Genomic DNA, 21,092 nt, shown 5'->3' with positions numbered 1-21,092 from the left:
CCATTAGGTTCCTTCCCTGTTCAAGCACCACACATTTTCCCTGCTTATTTGATTTTATTAAAAAAAACAACAACAAAAAACCAAAACTTTATTTAATATGAATAAAAATAAGTACAAATAACAGATTCTTTGTAAAGAGCAGCAACAGCTAAGGATCACCCTCCATCCCTTTGTCCCTGGAAACAGGTCCTTTTACCAGGTATATTTCGTCTCACCCTATCCTGGGGCAGGAATTCATCCCTCCGACAGGAGTAAGATCTGATCTCAGGAGTCAGGGCAGAAAGAGGGGTGGGTGACCTTTCAGCATGGAGATAACTTTGGCCTTGACAATGAACGAGGTTCCCGAGGAATGACAAAGGTAGGGCAGAAATGGGGTGGATTCAGAGGACTGTCACATAGTGGGGTTCCTCTTCTCCCTGTTGTAACAATCTTCCTAGCCCTACCTAGGAAGACATTGGTTAACATGCTGACCCCTGGCACGGCCTGCCCACTTTGAGTTCTCAGACTTCCAAGGAGAGGGGCCTGTGGTCCAATGTGCCCGTGCAAGTGCCTTAATCATGAATCGTGGCTCCAGCAAGCGGGAGCCCCTCCCCTTCCTCTTGCTTTCCCCAGAGGAAAGGGAGGCGGCCCACATCCTTGAAGCCCTCCGGCTGCTGACTGGGCTCGGGCGGCTGGCAGGGGTCAGCCCAGATGTCCACAATCTTGCGCAGGGTGGAACAGCGCTCCTCTAGCTCTGGCCCCTCACTCTGCATTAGCAGGTTTGCCAGCTCCCTGCTGAGGTCCTGAATCACGTCGCTCCGTCCTTGCTTCCCAGGCTGGCCTGTGTTTGGGACCGCAACAGGGTCCCGGAGCTCCCCACTGGGCCCAAGGAGGTGCTGGTACCTCTTCTGCCACCGGCGGCACACCATGGCTTCACCCACAGGCTTCTGGCTGGTGTGCAGCAGGGCCAAAATGTGCCGGCATGGCAGGTGGTACCACTGTTGAAAGGAACAGCTGCAGCTACAGCCATCCTTGCTCACCTGGTGAGAATCCTCTAGTAGCTGAATGTCCACAGAGGAGCCAGCCACGTCCACCAGGTGGGTGGAGTTCTGCACCACCTCCCACTCATTGTGGCACAGCTTATAGGCCAGTTCAGAGCCACTCCCGTGCAAGGTGTCTAGCATGCCCTCCGGGGAGGGCTGCACCTGTGGCTGCTGCTGCAACGGCGCCCGCTGTGGCTCTGGCTCTGTCTTTTCCACGGGGAGCCTGGTGAGGCTCCCCCCGCAGACTCCAAATGCCTTCTTGGACTTCGGCGGCATGCTGGCTGGTCGGGCTCTTTTTAACTTGGGAGGAGCTGTGGGCAAGTTTTTCAAGCCTTTGGTATTAAAGAAGTCTATATAATCCACAAAGCGGAGGATGCAGTCCAGCAGAGACTGCTGTTCCCGAAAGAGGCCGGACACCTTGCTGGTGACAACGTCCAGGCTGTCCATGTACGTGTTACACGCGTGCAGGCCTTTCCTCACGTGCATGTACCACAGCAGCTCACAGGAGAACCAGTGGGCCTGCAGGAAGCTGAAGAGCTCCTCGTCCAGTAGGGCTTGGGACATCTGACAGAGATTTTGCAGGCTGGCATCAGAAGTGACAAACACAGCCTCCCGCAGGGCTTCCTTCATGAGCCTTTTAAAGGATGGATTTGCTGAACTACGATGCAACTTCTTCTCCAAGAGCCGGGTGGTGTGGTAGATGGACAGGAGGATGCGGGCAGCAGGGAAGATCTCCTGCAGGATGGCTCGATGGGGGAAGGACGGGTCCACAAAGACCACCTTGACCTTGGGCCAGTCTGTGTTGAACTCTGTGAAGATACTCAGCATCTTGGCCACGGAGGTAGCTGTCTCAGCCTTGAGCACGGCAAAGTGTACCACTCGACCCTCTCGCTCCTTGTTCTCCACCAAGAAAGCATAGAGGATGTGGCCCTGGGTGTTCTCCACGCGGTGTAGCAGGAGATTCTCTGGGAAGCGGATAAACAGATCGGTCATCTTGCTGCTCTGGAAGCTGAGCCGGTCCAGGTCTTGGCTGTTGCCCACGCTGAGAGAGGCCATGGAACCCTCATCCACCTTAAGAAAGTTTTTCATCACTTTTGCTATCTTGGCCAGGTCAGAAGGAGTGATGCCTTCCTGCTCTGGCTTTGAGGGTGCTTGGACCTTGTCTAAGCAAAATGATGGTTCAACGGGGGACTTCTTGGCTAGGTCAAGGTCTTTCTTGGTTGCAGGCTGCTCAGGCTGGGGTTTCTGCAGGTACATGGTCTTTTGAGGTTTGCCAGTGGTGTCTCCTCTGGGTCCTGCAGTTTTGGAATCAACATGGACATGCTGGGTGTTGAGTTCACTAATAAACAGTCGATCCAGTTTCTCATTGTACCGCAGGAGCAAGTATGCTGGGCACATGTCTGCCTCTGATGTTCTCTTCCTGTTCGACTGGGTCCGAATACAGACAAATTTCACCTGCATGTAGCTAGGGAAGGTAGATGTGACAGTGAGAAAGGTACTGCCCACCCCTTTCCCTTATAAGACAAGACCCCAGAGGGATTTACAGTGACTGATGGCTTTTCCAGAGACCACGAGGCAGTGTAGGATGTAGGGAAGGAAGACTGACATTCATCCTCCAATCCCAATTCGGTGTCTTTTGTCAGGACCCTGTCCAACTAACACTGCATCCATTCTCATGTATAGCAGTTGAAAGCCCCACTCCTTCCATTCACTCTCTGTGGCCCAGCTGAAGCTCCCAGGGATTCACTGTGAGACCAGACGGGAGAGAAAACAGACAAGAGGCAGCAGCAGCAGCAGGCCGGCTGATTATGCACTGTGTAAAACGTTGCCTCTGGGGCCCCTGGGTGGCTCAGTCAGTTAAGCATCTGACTCTTGATTTTGGCTCAGGTCATGATCTTGTAGGTTCATGAGTTTGAGCACAGCGTCGGGCTCTGTGTTGACAGTGAGGAGCCTGCTTGGGATTCTCTCCCTCTCTCCCTCTCTCTCTCTGCCCCGCCCCCTCCCTGCTCTCACTCTCCCCCACCCCTCTCGCTCACTCTCTCAAAATAAATAAACTTAAAAAAATATATATCCCCTTCATTCCTGTCTTTTGGGAACTATTACCTTTGCCTCCTACTCCTCCAGACAGCAAAGATACAAGTGGCCCTCTCTCAGAGGAAAGATCTCTATTCATCTTTCATCTAAGGAAAAATGTCCAAATCCTAGGAGAGTTTGAGAACCCCTGGGCTCGATGATCTTCAGGTCCCTACCAGTTTTGCCATTCTGGGCTGAGAGTGAGGATTCAAAGGAGAAGAGTCAATAAATTGAATCTCTGCTCTTTTCCTCTTCCTATCCCCATTCAACCCAAGCTTCAAGGCCAAATCAGCTCCCACCTTCCCCAGGAAGCCTTTGTGGATGTTTTCAACCCATAGTAACTGCTCCTTTCTCTGAATTCGTAGCATTTACTTAACACAAAAGGCTCAAAATCGTCTCTGGGGGGCAGTATACCTAGTGGTTACACAGTGGAGACGCTGGAGGCTGACTGCCTGGATAGTAATCAGGGCTCTAGCACTCAGAAGCTCCTTGACCTTGGGCAAATCACTTTAAAATGAGACTGTTTTATGAAGAACATCACACATAAAATGAGACTCTTTTAATAAGATTGTTATGAAGGTTAAATAAGCCACAGACACAATATTTAGCCCAGAGCCTGGCTACTGTTATTAAAGTTCCTATGCCTTGTGACACTCTATCGGGTGTTTATAAAGTACCTTTACAATTGGATGGGGCTAGGAGGTGCCTGGGTGGTTCAGTCGGTTAAGCGTCCAACTTTGGCTCAGGTCATGATCTCAAGATTCATGGGTTTGAGTCCCATGTCGGGCTCTGCACTGACAGCTCAGAGCCTGGAGCCTGCTTTGGATTCCTTGTCTCCCTCTCTCCCTCTCTCCCTGCCCCTCCCCCCTTGCGCGCTCTCTCTCGCTCTCTTTCAAAAATAAATAAACTAAAAAAAGAAAACAAAAAACAATTGGATGGGGCGGTCATGAAGCGGCAGGACTGAGTTACTTCTCAGTGTATTCCAAGCACCTAACAATGTTATTCCTTCAGCAGATGCTTATCAAAGACGTACTAGGTGAATGACGCATAGATCATGGGTGGGACAGGTTACAACCCTGCCTCTTCAGGGAGTGTCCCGGCCCAAAGACCAGGAGAGAGGGGGAAAAACTCTCAGCCCCTGGCATGCAATGACACAGCCTGGGCACCTCACTAACTCTTTTCCAAACACTCTAATCCGGCTGGTCCTGTCTGCCCACCCTGTGGGGTAAGCTTAGAAAAACAGGATACGCCAGGCCTGCAATAATAGGGCGGAGTGGGCTGAAAATGCCTGCACCTGTTGTGTGCACAGTGCTGGGGCTACGACAGCATCCCCAGCTCAGGGCTGGGAAGGGGCTGGAGCAGTCCAATAGTATGGCAAGGCCAGTCAGTGGTGGCCGCAGGGGGGCTTCTGCCTACATTCCCAGTCTCCTTTTCCACCCCCTCACCACCTTCTTTTTTTGTGCCCTAGAAAGACAAAGTGTCTACAGCTTCCTGCATTCGTTATGCTAGGTCTCACTTCTCTGCCTTTGCTCGTGTTTGTCTCTCTCTGGAACGCCCTTCCCACCTGCCTTCACCTCAAAGCTTACTCACCCTTCAGGACTACGTGGAACGGTCACCTCTTCTAGAAAGCCTTCCCCACGCCCGTAGATTGGGCCCTGCCCTTTTGCTGGCTCCATATCTTAGCATGGCCCTAGTTCATCAAATTAGACGGACTTTGCATGCTCTTAGTGCGTGTTAGGCTGGTCCAAAAAAAAAAAAAAAAAAAAGAAAGAAAGATACTGGAGAACGTTAGCCATAAAGCTTTTTCAAACCTTTCCTGGCTCCATTAATGACTGACTATGCCTCCAGGGGAGGAAACCTTGGCCTTGTTCTTAATTCCTCCTTCTCTGTGTCTATATCCAATATGTTAACAAGTGTTTTCCATTCTTTCCTACCAGTACTACATGTACTAAGGTATTCTATGCCAGGCTATATTAAACCCCTAACATGCATCACTTTATACTAGGAAAAGGGTTCTATTATCCTCATTTTACAGATGGGGAAACAGGCTTTAAAATGTTCTCAAGGGGGCGCCTGGGTGGCGCAGTCGGTTAAGCGTCCGACTTCAGCCAGGTCACGATCTCGCGGTCCGTGAGTTCGAGCCCCGCGTCAGGCTCTGGGCTGATGGCTCGGAGCCTGGAGCCTGTTTCCGATTCTGTGTCTCCCTCTCTCTCTGCCCCTCCCCCGTTCATGCTCTGTCTCTCTCTGTCCCAAAAATAAATAAAAAACGTTGAAAAAAAAGAAAAAAAAAAATGTTCTCAAGGATGGGGATCTGGGATTTGAACTAAGCCTGCTTGGCTACAGTCTGTAGTTAACCCTTATGCTGCCTGTCCGCTTTCAAAATATTTCTCCTTTTTCAGAATACTCGACCCTCAACACACTGTTCAGGTTCAATAACTTGCTTAAAGATCTGTAAACATAATGTCTTTGTTGGCATCGTATGTTTCAAACATAATGGGTACTAGGCTGAAGTCTGTTATTTTTTTCCCCACTTCGTTCAATCTTTTTTATTGAGATAGCACTGACATACAGTGAGATACACAAATCTTTTGTTAAGAATTCGTTGAGCACTGCGGTTATTTTCATCTGTACTTAGTTGTCTAAGTTAAAGCATTGACTCCCTTCAAGACAGGAACATGGTTTCACACCTTTCTGAATCCCCCTGACTGCTTATATCTAAGGGTGCCCAGCCAGGATCTGGAGGCAGGGAGTCAGCCAGCCTTGCTTCCCATCTACTTTGCAGGTATCTGTATTCCCTACCGGACAGCGCCACCAGTGTGCTCCCAGTGCCACCAGTGTGCTCCCAGTGCCTGCTCCCGCATGTGGAGCACACCCAGTGCTCTAAGCACGCGTACCGAATGAGAATTAAATGATTGACTATGGCACAGAAGGTTCTCCTTATAAAACATGAAAAGTATACTAGGAAGACCACTGAGAGGGTTCTGTCCAACGACTTGGCTTCTAGTCCGAGCACAACTACTTTTACTAACTATGGACAAGTCCTTTCTTTAATTTCAAACATTTACCAAGTCCTGCTATGTACCGAACACTGTACTCATTGCTACACAAACTAATTAGCCAGTCTCTGCTCTCTAAGTCTAGAGTTAGAGACTCTAGGCTCTCTAGACTTAGAGAGCAGAGAGAGAATTACATAGGTAGCCAGTAAAGTCAAAATTAAGTGAATGGTTAAAGAGAGGTACAAGCAATATATTTATAACTGACCGAACAGTGATTCGCTCTATAGGGATTGGTACAGATTAACTAAGCCTTTTAATTTTACATAAGATTTGTGTCCTTGTGTGTAGATCGCACCTTGAGCAATACTAGGACCTTTATAGGTGCGGTAAAGCCGTTTTAGAAAATATAACTTGAGTTAGGAACAAGACTCAGAGCCAGAAGATCTGAGTTTCAATTCTAGCTCTACCACTTATTAGCTGCGTGAACTTGGACAAGTCATTTCGCTTCCTCTGAGTCTTCAACTCCTAATCTGTAAATTAGAAATAACAAGAAGTTAGAAATAGCAAGAGTACTGGCTGGTCTGTAAAAGTCGGTACCTGATCCAAAACCAATCAGAACCACTACGAAGTGAATCCATTCAAAAGGTTGTGACTGGATCTGTGGGTTGCCCTTAGCCCCCTTGTTCCTTCCCAACAGAAAGCCAACTTAATTTGGGTTGCCATTACTCCCCCACAAAGCCAAGTACTACTTCAGGGCTAGTCTAAGCCAATTGAGCTCATCGCATTGGGAATGGGCATGGATACTGGCCCAATTCTGGAGAAAGAAACAGGATAGGAAATCTGCGGGAAACTGAGGAAGGCTTTTCATTTGGATGTGACCCCTGCATCTGTACCAAGCTGAGACCTGAGGGTGGCAGAGAAGAAACAAAAAGCCAGGGCCATGGAAACAATCACCTTCACAGACCCGCCTCTAGGCTTCTGAGAAATAAGCCATTTTGAGTCGGAGTTTTCAGTTAATTGCAGCCAAAACTATCCCTCAGAAACAACATATGATAGTAAATAGAGGGGGAAAAAGATTTGAGAGGAACTTTATCTTGAAATAGGAGCCTAAAATGATGAAGTTCATATTATCTTTAACAAAACATAGGTTATGATGGCAGCTATATACCAATTCTTAAAATAATCCAAGAATAACTTACAGTGTCAACTGTTTTTTGTTTTTTGTTTTTTCCTGGTGCATTTCCCCTCAAACACTAAGATATTTTATTTCCTGTCTCACTCTTACAACACGGAAAGGTCAGTTTTACTGAAACATTCTTGGGCTTTATCAGGTTTCCCAAAGGCCTAATTTTATTCTTTGCTATGCAAATCCTTCGTTTGTCAAATTCCTATCACATCATCATCTTTGCTCATTTTTCTTCTCCTCTTGTTCACTGGTGTCAGGCTGAGGGTGATGTAAGTAAGGAGTTCTCATTACTTTCAGAGATTTCACGAAGTCTTGCTCTTGGGAGAGGTGTAATTTTTGTTTGCAGTTAGTTTTATTTCCATTGTATTATCCTGATGTTTACCACACTTACTGATTAGCCAGAAACTGACTGCCAAAGATATTAATGGGACTGGTAGGGATAAGCAGGAAATTATTAAGTAGTGACTAATTTTATAAGTGGCTGGTTTATTAGCAAGACTTTTGTAGGACATTGCTTTCCTACTCGGCCTTGTGACTATGGATACATAGAAAATGAAAAATCGGGTAACAAGGGCCTAGTTCACAGGGTGTAATTAGGATTAAATAAAACAATGCCCGTAAAGTTCTTAGCACAATCTCTGGAATGCGGCCCCCAAAAAATGTTCCAAAAAAAGGTAGCTATTAAACCAAACAGCAATGGAGAGAGACATGAGAATACTTCCTGGACTGTTTGAAGAATTATCAATCCCCCCCAAAAGACGTAACAAAAGCAAAAACACAACTGCCATATATAAAAATATGAGAGGGAAAACCGGGCATAAAAGCATCGAATCTCCCAGTTGAGTGGGACTTTTGGTGGTCTAGTGATAATTCCCGCAGCACATGTGATTCTCAAAGTACCGAGTCAAAGTACCGCTTTCTACCATGTACTGATTGCAACTGAGCACTGAGAAACTGAGCACCACGCTTCCGCTCCTACGTGCGTTCGGTTATTTAACCTTTACCATATCCACTTCAGTTTAGAGGATTAAACCGTTACAGAAATTAAGTCTTGCCCCAACTCAAGTGTAAAGCCTGTCTTTCTGACTCCAGAGCTCTCTTTTTAACTCCTTGATGGGGTTTAGGGCAGGCTGCCCCAGAATTTGCTACTTGGACGTGTGGATTATTTTGAGCTGAAAACAATCAAGGTCCAACAGACTCAAGATGAGCTTTTCACCTCTCCCTTAACTGCCTAGAATAATTTAGAGAGAGACACTCTGCCCATGCAGCTTTGACTTGGCCCACGTGGACTGTGTTCGAATTGGACCCGATTTTCAATTTTTAAAAAGTGGAGAAACTGACCTAAAGCCTGGATGTCTGACTTCCCTTGCCCCAACGCCTGGCCACGGGGGATCTTCATTTTCACACGGCGGCCATTAGCTGCGGCTGATTAGATAGGGCCTGCTCTCCATTTTGCCCAAGTCCCACTTCTGTGGTCCCTGCTGCAGAGACCTGGTGTCTGTGGTTATTTCATCATTCTTTCTCTTATGGTGAAATTAAAAGTTGAACTTTCTTACCCGGGGCTGTTTCACCTGAACCCTGAAGACAACTGAGTTGTCAACCCTTTTCTTAGCCTCTCGGCCTGTTTTCTCTGCTGCCAGATGGCAAAAAATAGCTTTTGTCTATCATTCTCAATTCGGCCCTGCGGGGTAAAGCACGCACACAACGGAGAAGGATGCCTGGGGCATGGGGGAACGTTTGGAAAACGGCTGTGCATCTCAGAAGCTCAGGGACCATTTACAAAACGAATGAATGAATGAACAAACCAATCCACAACTGACCGCGTTAATTGCCTGGTAAAGAGAACACTGATGAAGGGAATCACCGCGAAGGCGTTTTTTTTTTGTTTGTTTTTTGTGTTTTTTTAATCCATTTGTGAAAACAGTGTACTTTGAGCTAGGGATACCGCAGGTGCTCAAAAAATGGGACAAATTACAGTTATTCCGGGGAAGCTGTAATGGAGTGAATGAGTGGAGGGGAAGTGGGTGGTCAAAAAGCGATGCCTGTGAAGCTTTGGCTCTTTTCACCAGGCACAGGGCAGGTGCTCAGCGCCCTGTTGAATGCTAAGACATCAGGGCCCAACTACACTCCCTCTGCGTCCAGGCCTCCCACCAGGGGACAGTCCGGCCTCCTCCCCACCCCCCTGCCCCGCCCCCGCCCCGCCCTTACAGGATGTCCTCGCGGATTGACGTGCCGTGGTTGAGGTTGTGGAAGCGGACGGAGACGCAGTCCCTGAGAATGAAGGAGCACCTGTTCTCCTTTTTGTAGGCGCTGAAGCACTCCTTGAAGTCCTCGTAGGTTTTGAAGCAGCTGCCCAGCTCCATGGCGGCCCCGCAGCCCGCACCGGGGGCTGGTCCCAAGACCAACACCAGGAGTCAGAGGTCACACTAGGAGGGCCCGTAGGCTGGCGTGTGTCCGGGATGCCTTAAGAGTGGGCCCCGGCGGAATGGCCTCTTATGGAGCTCAGGAGGATCCCTAGGACTGAGAGGGCTACCAGGGGCCGGGGGCGCCTTTGCTATCTGACAGAGGGGAAATGACACTCAGCCCTTATTATCCAGTCCCGGGTTCCGCCCCCTCACGGCCACGCCCAATCACACACGGGATTCCCGGACTGGCACTCCTTTTCTCCAGTCGCTAGAGGAAAAATCGACGCCCTCTCACGAAGACTGACAGGAACATTGGCCAATCATAACTTGGATCCCGCTTTCTCAGGGCCCGCAGGGGGCTTCCGGTTACTGGAACAAGCTGCCGGAAGAAGCTGCTCGTTCAATGCGGGTCTCCGCGTGTCTGCCCAGCGCTGCGTCCTGGCCGGCAGCGAGTGAACCCCATGTCGTCCTCGCAGGCTCCAGAGGACCAGCAGGGCGGCGGCGATCCCCCCGGGGACCTCCGCAGCGTCCTGGTTACCAGCGTGCTCAACCTCGAGCCGCTAGACGAGGATCTGTTCAGGTAGCCGGCCGCATCTGGCCTGCACTCCCCCCCCCCCCCCCATTGGGACAGAGGCTTCTGATCTCGACTGCCGCCACCACGTTGCCCCCTCCTCATAGTCTCCCGGACGAGGATGGGCTCTGCGCGGGATGCAGGCTCTGCATCCTGCGGTTGGGAGAGAACTTATCCCTGAGAGGTCTGGCTTTGCTGCCCTAGCTTCCTCCTTCTCCGCACCAGGTCGGCGCAGCCCCATCCCCAGGAGGTCCTAGCAATCTGGGCAAATTAAGTGGTGGCCTGAGATAGCCTTCTCAGCAGCCTCCCTTGAGGAGTCATGTCCCTGGGGAGCCAGCCCCCAAAGGGCGGGGACTTGTCCAAGTGCACGCAGCTGATCAGGTTTAAAACTTAGAAGCAGCTGCTTGCGTATTCGTTGTCCTTTTCCTCTTACACACCTTATCCCCTCCACCACTAGGTGGGGTCTAGTAGCTCATTACTCATTCTGAGGCCTGAGCCAGTTTCCTTCCCAATGCTGTTTAAATTCTCTCTGTAGCTAGGGATTTAATAATTTTGGCCTTCAAGGCTTTTCAGAAGCCATCTTCGGGTGTTAGCTTCCCTTCCCGTTACTGAAGAATTACAAAAAACTTCCTGGAGAGCTACTTAGATTGCGTGATATTAAAAAAAAGTCTAACCTTGGGCTGGGCTGGGCTGGGTGATGGGAAACTGGAATTTCGCCTCTGGGGCCTCAGTTTCCTCCCCGGTGCACTGAAGGGCTTCGATTTGAAGTCTGAGGGCCCTTTGAGCTCTAAATCTAGTTCTTGGGAGAACTGGGCTGTCCCAAGTTGAGAGATGTAAGTGGCAGGTCTCAGTGCAGTTTACCCCCAGCTCTTGGGGTTCATCTTCGCCCTCACACGACCTTGAGGGGGCTTCTGCCTTGCCCTGGAATCAGCAGTGGAAGAAACACTGGACTTGGGGGGAAAAGACGCAGATAGTGCACAGGAATGGTAATGTTTAAGTTGTGTGACCTTGCTCAAGTCACTTTCCCTCTCTGATCCCTGTTCTCTGTGTAAAATAAGGGCATTGCTTCCTTGTCCTTAACCGAAGCCCGGAAGGGTTGAGCAGTCTTGAAGACCCTGAAGTTGTACGCTGTGTGCAGAGTAAGGGAATTTGCTTGGGAGAAGGGTCCATGGCTCTCACTAGATTCTCGAAAGGATCCCAGACCCCAATAAGGCCGAGAGATCCTGCCCTATAGGCTCAGTGATGGTCGCAGGATTTGGTCTGGTCCCCAAGTATTTCCTGCTTTCCCCTCTCCCCACAGAGGAAGGCATTACTGGGTACCCACAACCCAGCGGCTGTTTGGGGGTCAGATCGTGGGCCAGGCCTTGGTGGCTGCAGCCAAGTCTGTGAGTGAAGACGTCCATGTGCACTCTTTGCATTGCTACTTTGTAAGGACAGGTAAACTACCCCCCTCCTTATCCCCAAGCCAACCCTGATGGTCCATTAGCCACTTCTTCCTGGACTTGGGGGGCTGACCTAGGAGAAAGAGGGAAGGAGGGGGAGGGGGAGAGAGAGACTGTTAGTTGATTCCTCTCAGGGGAGCCTAGAGAGGAGCAAAGCAGGGGGCCAAGAAGAGTGTTGGACCTCACATCTGCTGAGATCACAGAGTACCTGTTTTCTGGGGCAGAATGACTTTGTTGCTTAACTGCTCCCTGCAGGTCTTTTGTTCTTCGCTCTTTACACACCTTCTGGTGCCAAGTACTGTCCTGGATCCCCAGAGGGGTGCTGTCACCTCTGCTAGTTCAGCAGTAGGCAGCTTGGCTTGGAGAAGAGAGCACCAGCCTGCAAATCAGGAGACCTTGGGTCTGGTTTCAGCTTTGCCACTAACGTGCTCATCCATCTTGAGTGAGGTTACCAACCCCCCCCCCCACACACACCCCCCACTCCCACCCCTCCTCTCTGCCAGGCTTGGTTCTTCCCACCTGAAAAATGGAGAAGGGGAGGGGCCTAGTATGAGATCCCTACCGCGGCTTACCGCTCTGGAATCCAAGGAAGGAGGGAGGGAGTAACCCTTTAAAACCCACGCTTTCTTTTGAGAAACATAAACATCTCACCTTCCCTCCCTTTGCCTCACTCCTAAGACAGATGCCTGAAATTTTGAGTCCCTGTCTTCTGCACAGTCTCATCAGCTGTGACGAATTTACGGAACTTTATAATATATGATGTATGTTAAAACAGTAGTGAGGTTTCCCCCTTCATGTTACAGATACAGTTATAACTCTTTTAAAGTTTATTTATTTTTGAGAAAGAGAGTGCGCAAGTGGGGTAGGGGCAGAGAGAGAGGGGGGAGAGAGAGAATCCCAAGCAGGCTCCACGCGGTCAGTGCAGAGCCCCATATGGGGCTCGAACTCAAGAACTGTGAGATCATGACCTGAGTCAAAATCAAGAGTCAGACGCTTAACTGCCTGAGCCACTCAAGCACCCCTGTAGATATAGTTACAATAGTAAGTATCCCTTTTTTTCATACTACGTTCTCCTGCTGCCGCTCACTCCCTATCCTTGTGCTGCCTGTCCCTCCCTGACAGTCATTGCTGTAGAGTATTTGAATACTTCCTGTGGGGTCAGCCCTGTTCTCACCTTCATGCTAGCTGGGAGCAGATGTGCTCTTACTTCTTCAGTGGAATCGTAAGCTCCAGAAGTGCTACGCTTAACGCTTTCGATATCGTAACCCTTCTAGCCCAGTGCGACAGTTTTATTTTGTTTTGTGGCAGTGGGAGCATTACCTGATCCCTCTGAATGGGCCTCTTTCTCTTGTTTCTAAAGAATTTTTGGTCTTTGTGAGTAAGTAAAGTATCCAGTGCAGGGCCTGGACTGTTGCTGGTTCTTTTTTGATGAGGAACTTATGGGAATAACTAAAATTTGCATGATACAGTGCATAGCTATGTCCATTACCTTGTTTAGTCCTTAAAAGTAAACACGAGGGGTGGGCATTCCTGCCACCATTCCACCTGTAAGGAAACGGGGACCAGGAGAGGTTATGTAACCAGCTCCCACAGTGCTCAGGGAGGCAGAGCTGGGATTTAAATCCAAGCTCCACACTCTTTCCTCCTCCTTTGCTTTTCTCTTTCACTCTTGGGAGATCATTCCAAACCATGAGAGAGCTCCTCAGGTTCTGGGGAAAGGATCCTTTTCCTTGGAAAGTCTCCATCCAGGGAAAGCATGAAATGAGACATGCCCATGCTACTGTTTTAAAATAATCATCAATTATTTGTGTCCCTACCTGCTTCTTGAGAGGCTGCAAAACAGCTTAAAATAATTGGTAGTGGGGTGCCTGGGTGGCTCAGTCACTTAAGCGACCATCAGTGCACAGCCTGCTTGGGATTCTCTTTCTCTCCCTCTCTCTCTGCTCCTACCCTGCTCTCTGTCTGTCTGTCTCTCTGTCTCTGTCTCTCTCAAATAAATAAATAAACATTTTAAAAGAAAAAAAATGGGGGCGCCTGGGTGGCTCAGTCGGTTAAGTGTCTGACTTCGGCTCAGGTCATGATCTCGCAGTCTGTGAGTTCGAGCCCCACTCGGGCTCTGTGCTGGCCACTCGGAACCTGGAGTCTGCTTCAGATTCTGTGTCTCCCACTCTCTGTCTCTCCCCCACTCGCACTCTGTCTCTCTCTCAAAAAAAATAAACATTAAAAAAAATTAAAAAAAAAAGAAATAATCGGCAGCTATTACAGGACTATTGAAATAGAAGTCAAGGGACAGGAGGCTAGTAACAGGATTTGGAAGAAATGATTGTGTTAAAAAAAACTAAGCTAAGGCATATTGTGGTTCGTTCTGAGCTTCCTGGCAGCAAGGAAAAATGGGAAGCTCTCTTACTAGTTTGTGATGTGACCTCTTACTGGTTCCAGTAATGATGGTTCCATATTTTTAACTTCTTTCTTTTTTTTTTTTTTTAAGTGAGCTTCACGCCCAGCACAGAGCTCACTGGGGGGCTTGAACTCATGATCCTGAGATCAAGAACTGAGCTGAGATCAAGAGTCAGACACTTAAAATGACTGAGCCACCCAGGTGCCCCTCAATATTTTTAAATAAAAGATGCTGGGGTGGGGGTATTGTCCTTGGCTATTTATCCTATCAATTCTTTGTCTGAAAAACCAGGAAAGGGGCACCTGGGTGGCTCTGTTAAGCGGCTGACTCAGGTCATGATCTCACGGCTTCAAGCCTCACATGGGCTCTGTGCTTGACAACTCAAAACCTGGAGCCTGCCTCAGATTCTGTGTGCCCCCCCCCGCCCCTCCCCCGCTCGCTCGCTCTCTCAAAAGTAAACATTAAAAATATTTTTTAAAAACCCAGGAAAGAATGACAGTTTAATTTTTGTTTGATTTGTTTGATTTACTTTTTTAAGGATGCTCTAGAGAGGTATAAGAATGTTGTATAGGAGTCATCTGACTTGGTATAGGTTTAGAGCTTGGTGAATCTAGAGTCCTCACACATGAATCTAAAGGACCAGATAGGGGCGCCTGGGTGGCGCAGTCGGTTAAGCGTCCGACTTCAGCCAGGTCACGATCTCGCGGTCCGTGAGTTCGAGCCCCGCGTCAGGCTCTGGGCTGATGACTCAGAGCCTGGAGCCTGTTTCCGCTTCTGTGCCTCCCTCTCTCTCTGCTCCTCCCCCGTTCATGCTCTGTCTCTCTCTGTCCCAAAAATAAATAAAAAAACGTTGAAAAAAAAAAAAAAAAAAAAAAAAAAAGGACCAGATAAAAAATATTTTAGGTTTTGGGGCCCCTGGCTGGCTCAGTCTGCAGAGCATAGAACTCTAGATCTCAGGGTCTTGAGTTCAACAACCCATGCTGGGCGTGGAGCCTACTTGAAAAAAACATTTTAGGTTTTGTGGGCAAAAGCAACAACAGACAGTATGTAAACAAATGGGCTTGTCTGTATTCAAACAAATGTTAATGGCATCAGTTTCCTCACCTATTCGGTGGGGATAGAACTTTGCATGGTTATTGTGAGACCCACCTGACAAAACCCGCCTTAATTACTAATGTCACCTGGCACCCACCAGTCACTCCTGCAGCCAACAACCTGTTGACTCCCTTCCTTCAACACATTCCAAGGCCTACCTGCTCTGTTACAGTAAAAATGTCCAAGAACTCATTGACACCGAAAGGGAAATCACTAGTAACTGAAAATAGTGCCTTTTAGCTGCAGCCTAAGGGTAGGGTTAAGGATTTTTTTTTTTTTCTTTTTTTAAGTTTGTTGGTAGGGAAAAGGGAAAGGAGGGTTCCTTTCCAGCACCTGAAATCAGACTGTGCATGTAGCTGTTTCCAGGATCTGGACTCTTGGGAGGCCCTTCCTAAAGGCCTTTGACCTTGAGGAGCCCCGACCCTTCGGCAATGCCGGGCAGCAGCCTGCTGAGCAGACCGGCCAGCTTCAGACGGTGATGTCTACTGCTGTTGGTTGAGTGAGCCTCCGGTGCCCCGTTGGCTCCCCATTTGGATGACGGTGGAGGAAGCGACGCTTCCTGAGACCTGCTCCTTTCATCTGAAAATTGAAAATCATCCCCGGGACGTCTCACTGCCAAGGTGTCAGAGTTCTCCAACATCGGCCTGACTCAGGCACTGAAGAACTTCAGGGACACCAAGGAGATGCTCCTAAAAACCCTCCAGACTAGCTTGTTGAGGGCTAATAGGCCTCGGGGCAGGGCCAGTGGCTTCCGTCCTACACTGGGGATGCAGATATCCAGAAGAGAAGGGCCAAGGGACTGCTATTTCCATCTAAGATGAAGTGACTGGCCGACAGTAGGCTTCTGAGGGACAAATAGTCAAACAGACAATGGCCAGACCATCTATAAAAATAGGATTCTGATCCCCAGTTGGCAGCAAGCAGCACAGGAAGCCAACTTAGTGTCTACACATCAGACCTGTAGGAAGTCAGACCACCATCTCTAGCAACCGGCACAGGAAGCCAGACCATAGCGCCTAGAATGATCAGCCCCAAACAGCCCAGACTTTATTAACAGAGATAACTTCCCTAATTTTTGTCCCCACTTCCAACTTAGGACCAACCAGAGAAAGCCAAATATGCCCTGTTTCTAGTTAGCTCCCTACGGACTTCCTGTGCCGACAGCTTCCGATCATGGCATATGGTGTATCTTTTTTCACTATAATGCTTTCCCACTTCTCTGCCTGCCTTTGAGTTTCTGCCACACACAAGTGATGGTAGCTGACTCCCTTGCTATACTAAACTCTGAATAAATAGCTTCAGCTTGTTCTTAGAAAACAAAAAAGGCAGCAGGCCAGAGTTACTCACCTCTGATCTAGAAGAATAGTATTGGACTCACGACAAGATCCCAGTCACAGATGAAGCAAGACAAAAGCGGAGATTATTTAGTTTCTTTTAACAAACACTTAAAGAGCACTTACTCTGTGCTGGATGTTCTAAACACTTTACAACTGTGGCTAATCTAATTATCATTAAAATACTGAGAGGGATAAGCACTGATGATCCCTATGTAGAGAAGGGTAAAATGCTCAGAGAGGTTGAATGATTTTCTCAAGGCCACACAGTGAGTGGCAGGGCCAGGATTTGAATGCAGGGAATCTGGCCATGCCCCTCTGTCCTGTGCTGTTGAGAGAGGGGAGCTCCACTTGTCCCAGAGCATCTGGATGACAGGGTCTGGTATTGTCCCTGTATCCCCAGTACCTAGGCCGTAGCGGACCTCAGTCAGTTGCTGCAGAACAGAAAAGGAATAAAGAAGGAGTAGCAGAGGTGCCTGTCCAGCCATTGTGATGATGACTTGTCCCGTGGGGCTTACTTGGGCTCACTGTATCCTTGTGCCCACTGCAGGGGACCCAAAGGTGCCGGTACTGTACCAGGTGGAGCGGACGCGAACAGGGACGAGCTTCTCTGTGCGCTCCGTGAAGGCTGTGCAGCACGGCCAGCCCATCTTTATCTGCCAGGCCTCCTTCCAGCAGGCACAGCCCAGCCCCCTGCAGCACCAGTTCTCCATGCCCGCTGTGCCCCCACCGGAAGAGCTGCTTGACCATGAGGCCCTCATTGACCAGTATTTAAGGTGAGAGACCTGGAGGCTCCAGGGCAACTGCTGCCGTCACCTGTTAGTGGGTCGTAGAGTCCATTTTAAAACTCTAGGGGAAAAAAACCCATATATGTGTATGTATGTGTGTATATGTATATATATATATATATATGTATACGTATATGTACAACATGTGTGTATACATACATAGAGAGAGGGAGGGAGAGAGAAGGACCAGGAAAGAAGATATTGGAGCATATCGCATAGGGTGGGTAAGAACCCTTTTGTGAAGCTTTAGTTTCAGTTGTGTGTGGTGTGGAGTGTGCGAGTAGGTGTGCATGGGCAAGCGTGTTGGGTCACGATGTAAACACAGAGCTTAGTGATTCAGCCAGTTCAGGTACTGTTGCAGCTTTACTGGTTGCGCAAATACTGAAATACTTCTGTAATTACTTGGTGCGTCCCTTCCCGGTCTCTCAGTGATCCCTCTCCTCCTCTGGGGTCACTCGTGATCCAGCAGCCCAGGAGTTCATGCCGGGCAGGGGTGACGGTCCCCGCTGCCTTTGCCTTTGTGGGTGCTAAATATTTTGAGTATCGCCTGGTAAAATACATTTCTTACTTGGATCGTAGCTAATAAAGTTGGAAAAGTGCTGGGGCAGGGGAGAGAGCTCTGGGTCCCGACACAGGACAGACACAACGGATTCTGGCCGGGTCTGTGCCTCTGATAGCGCTCGCCTGCTGTGCGACTTTGCCTGACTCCCCAGCCTCTCAGAGCCCTGCTTCTTCATGTGGAAAATGGGAATGGTCATGTTTGTCCTGCCTACTTCACAGCTGTCTCATAAGGAGGGCTCCCGTGTCTTGTGCTGCACGCTGGGGACATAGCACGGTATTGATGGGATGGATGTGGGTGTTATCTTTTGGTAAAGTCCTGGGTTCAAGTTTAGACTCTTTCTGCTAGTTCTGTGAGTTTGCGCAAGTTGCTTTCCCACGCTGAGCCGGTGCCCACAGTTAGGAAATGTGCTAATCATAATTCCCCCCTCATAAAGCTGCTGTGAGGATTAAGTGAGGTAAGAGACAATAAGGTACTCAGTGAATGCTCCATAAATTGTAGTCACACCACTACCGACAGAGAGGAATAAGCAGAGAGCCTGGTCTGCCATCAGAGCTCAGAAACGTTTGCTGAAATAAAAGGAGGACGTTGTTCTTAAGGGCCCGTAAATCTAGAGCTGTGCAGTCCAACAAGGAAGCCACTAGCCACAGGTGGCTGGCGGCTTCTGTGGTGGAGAGTGCAGGTACAGAACATGCCATCGTCACAGGAGATCTGTGGGAGGGTGCCCTCGAGGGTGGGGTGAAAGTGGAAATACTGGTGAAGAGCACCAGGGCTGGTTGTTACTGTCACTAGAAATGGGCTCCTCCCCTGTGGGGACACAGTGTTCCCACTTGCTTAGGGTAACTCAGTCCAAGTTGTACAGCCTGTTTCTGAAAGTTGAGAATAGTGAAGTAGTTAAGAGCATGCGCCACACTGCCTGGGTCCGGACCCTGCCTTCTCCACTTGCTGAGCAAGCTACTTGGACTGTCGGGGGCTTCATGCATTTATCGGATCGGGGTGATAATAGCACTGTCTCACAGGGTCATTGTGAAAAGTTAGCGTATGCAAAATGCTTAGAACAGTGCCTGTTGTGGGGTACACCTTGGTACTCCGGTAGCTACTGTCATCATCTACATTTTGCAGATGGGAAGATAGGCCCAGAGAGGTTACTAACTTGCCAAGGTCACGTGGCTCATAAGTGGCAAAGAAAGGATTCACACACTCTCCTTCTCTGCCTGCCAGAGAGGAGGTGAGCTGTGGGGGAAAAAGTCAGGAGACCCTGTGGAGGACCGAGGGGGGTCACAGAGGCAGCTCAGAGAGGCTCTCCCCTCCCCCTTTACTTTCAGGGACCCCAACCTCCAAGAGATGTACCGGGTGGGACTGAACCGAATTGCTGCCAAGGAGGTGCCCATTGAGATCAAGCTGGTAAACCCACCGATCCTGAGCCAGCTGCAGAGCAAGGAGCCCAAACAGATGTTCTGGGTGCGAGCCCGGGGCCATATTGGTAAGAGGACCCCAAGGACTGGAAGAAAACACTCTCCAGGGGTCTCGGCCTGTACCTCATATGCCCTGTGTGGTGCTGGGCATGTTACTTCCCCTCTCTGGACCTGTTTCCTTGTCTGCATGGTGGGGAGTTGGCTTAGCTTCTCACCGGGACCCTCTCGGCCGCTTGTATGAGGAAAACGGGGAGGGGACTATAATCATCCTGATGTCGGCCCTTTCTGGGGAAGGCAGGGTACCTTGCTGGTTCTTCTCCGGGACCTCTGCTAACCATACGGTGCCTCTGTGCAGGCTGGAAGAAGATACCCCTTAAAGGACCCAGTGAGGGAGACCTACGGAGTGAAGACTGGATTTCAGTCTTCACTCACCCCTGTCCTCTGCCCATCCCTGCTGCCTTTGTCACCTGTCACACACACACACACACACACACACACACCCCGTAGGCCAGGTGCCCTGATACAGTGAGTAGTCTACACATCTGTGTGTGGCAGCCCCTCTCTGCCCCCTGCCTCCCTGCAGGTCCTGAGCTGTAAAGCCCAGGAGCCCAGGGCTGATGGGGCTGGAACGTGTTGCAGGGGAGGGCGACATGAAGATGCATTGCTGTGTGGCTGCCTACATCTCGGACTATGCCTTCCTGGGCACAGCACTGCTGCCCCACCAGTGGCAGTGTAACGTGCACTTCATGGTCTCTTTGGACCACTCCATGTGGTTCCACAACCCCTTCCGAGCTGACCACTGGATGCTCTATGAATGCGAGAGCCCCTGGGCTGGTGAGTATGGGGCCACCAGGACAAGGGTGCTGACATTGGGGGGCAGGAAGCCTGCTTTCTGGGGTGATGCTGCCCTCCGCCCCCAGCCTGTGGGGCACTGCACATGTCACTTCCTCTCCTGCCTCCTCTAGGCTCTGGCATTCTTCTCTTCAAAAGGACAGGGTGAGGCTTGAAACGGGACACCTGTTCAGCTTAATATCTGTAACAGGCAGAAGGTACTAGAGACCCGGTTCTAGTCCAGAACCACTTCAGATTTTCTGTGTGATCCTGGGCAAGTCCCAGCGCCTCTATGAGCCTCAGTTTCCCCATCTGAACAAATAGGGTCCCACGAGCAGTGGTATCTGAACGTGGTGGCCCATCAGACTGCCACTTGGGGGAGCTTTTTCAAAATAGGTTCTCAGATTTTACCCTCAAGATTCTGACTCAGCAGGTCTTGGATAAAATCCAGGATACTATTTTTGAGAGGCTCCCTGAGCAATAGTGCTGATTAGCCAACCTGGTTGGGGTCAGGGCCTTCGGTCGTCTCTGAGGGCTCCACAACTTGGACACTGTTAGTGCGCAGAGAAGCCCAGACTCGTTCATCAGTGCCTGGTCTCAGAGCCCTGGGCTCCTTTCTAGGGAACTACTTTCCAAAGGAAGAAAAGCCTCGCTTTGTAAAACAGGGACAAAACTTAAGGGATTCTATATTCAGGGAAGGGGGTACTCTCCAGTACCAACAGTATCACAATACAGGATCAACAGCCTTGCAGTTAGGATGCTTGGGTTCGGGTTTGGCCGGCTCCTTATGGCCGAGTTCCTGAGCCTCCCGGGACTTTGCGGTCTTCATCTGGAAAATGGGTGAGGCCTGTTTCACTTGGCTACTATGAGAACTAAGTGAGCTCTACTCTGTGTAGGGGAGACCAGCAGCTCCCTTCAGAACCTTCCAACTCAGGCCGGGGGTTAGCAGGGGAATCTCTAAGCAGGGAAGGAGGGGT

The 21,092-nt window shown here is 49.6% G+C and overlaps 2 protein-coding genes across 3 annotated transcripts; one reads left to right on the top strand and one right to left on the bottom strand.

The window, feature by feature from the left end:
* Nucleotides 1–76: 76 nt before the first annotated feature.
* Nucleotides 77–9,651, bottom strand: ZSWIM3 (zinc finger SWIM-type containing 3). The gene is made up of 2 exons (XM_058685787.1): nucleotides 9,486–9,651; nucleotides 77–2,487 (listed from the first exon to the last, which is right to left on the bottom strand). Exons 1-2 carry the CDS (start codon nucleotides 9,638–9,640, stop codon nucleotides 552–554), a joined length of 2,091 nt encoding a protein of 696 aa, XP_058541770.1. The 5' UTR covers nucleotides 9,641–9,651; the 3' UTR covers nucleotides 77–551.
* A 424-nt stretch (nucleotides 9,652–10,075) lies between these two features.
* Nucleotides 10,076–20,348, top strand: ACOT8 (acyl-CoA thioesterase 8). 2 transcript variants are annotated; one of them, XM_058685799.1, is made up of 6 exons: nucleotides 10,076–10,262; nucleotides 11,554–11,638; nucleotides 17,073–17,298; nucleotides 19,195–19,352; nucleotides 19,924–20,118; nucleotides 20,250–20,348. In XM_058685799.1, exons 1-6 carry the CDS (start codon nucleotides 10,086–10,088, stop codon nucleotides 20,282–20,284), a joined length of 876 nt encoding a protein of 291 aa, XP_058541782.1. In that variant the 5' UTR covers nucleotides 10,076–10,085; the 3' UTR covers nucleotides 20,285–20,348. The 2 variants fall into 2 exon arrangements, with proteins under 2 accessions (XP_058541782.1, XP_058541783.1); XM_058685800.1 differs by lacking the exon at nucleotides 20,250–20,348 and adding an exon at nucleotides 19,640–19,809 and having other exon boundaries at nucleotides 19,924–20,063.
* The last annotated feature ends 744 nt before the right edge of the window (nucleotides 20,349–21,092 follow it).

This window comes from Neofelis nebulosa, chromosome 9 (genome assembly GCF_028018385.1).
Source record: "Neofelis nebulosa isolate mNeoNeb1 chromosome 9, mNeoNeb1.pri, whole genome shotgun sequence".
NCBI lineage: Eukaryota > Metazoa > Chordata > Mammalia > Carnivora > Felidae > Neofelis > Neofelis nebulosa.
The sequence above is the reverse complement of the archived record's forward strand: the minus strand, read 5'-3'. Positions and strand labels throughout refer to the sequence as shown.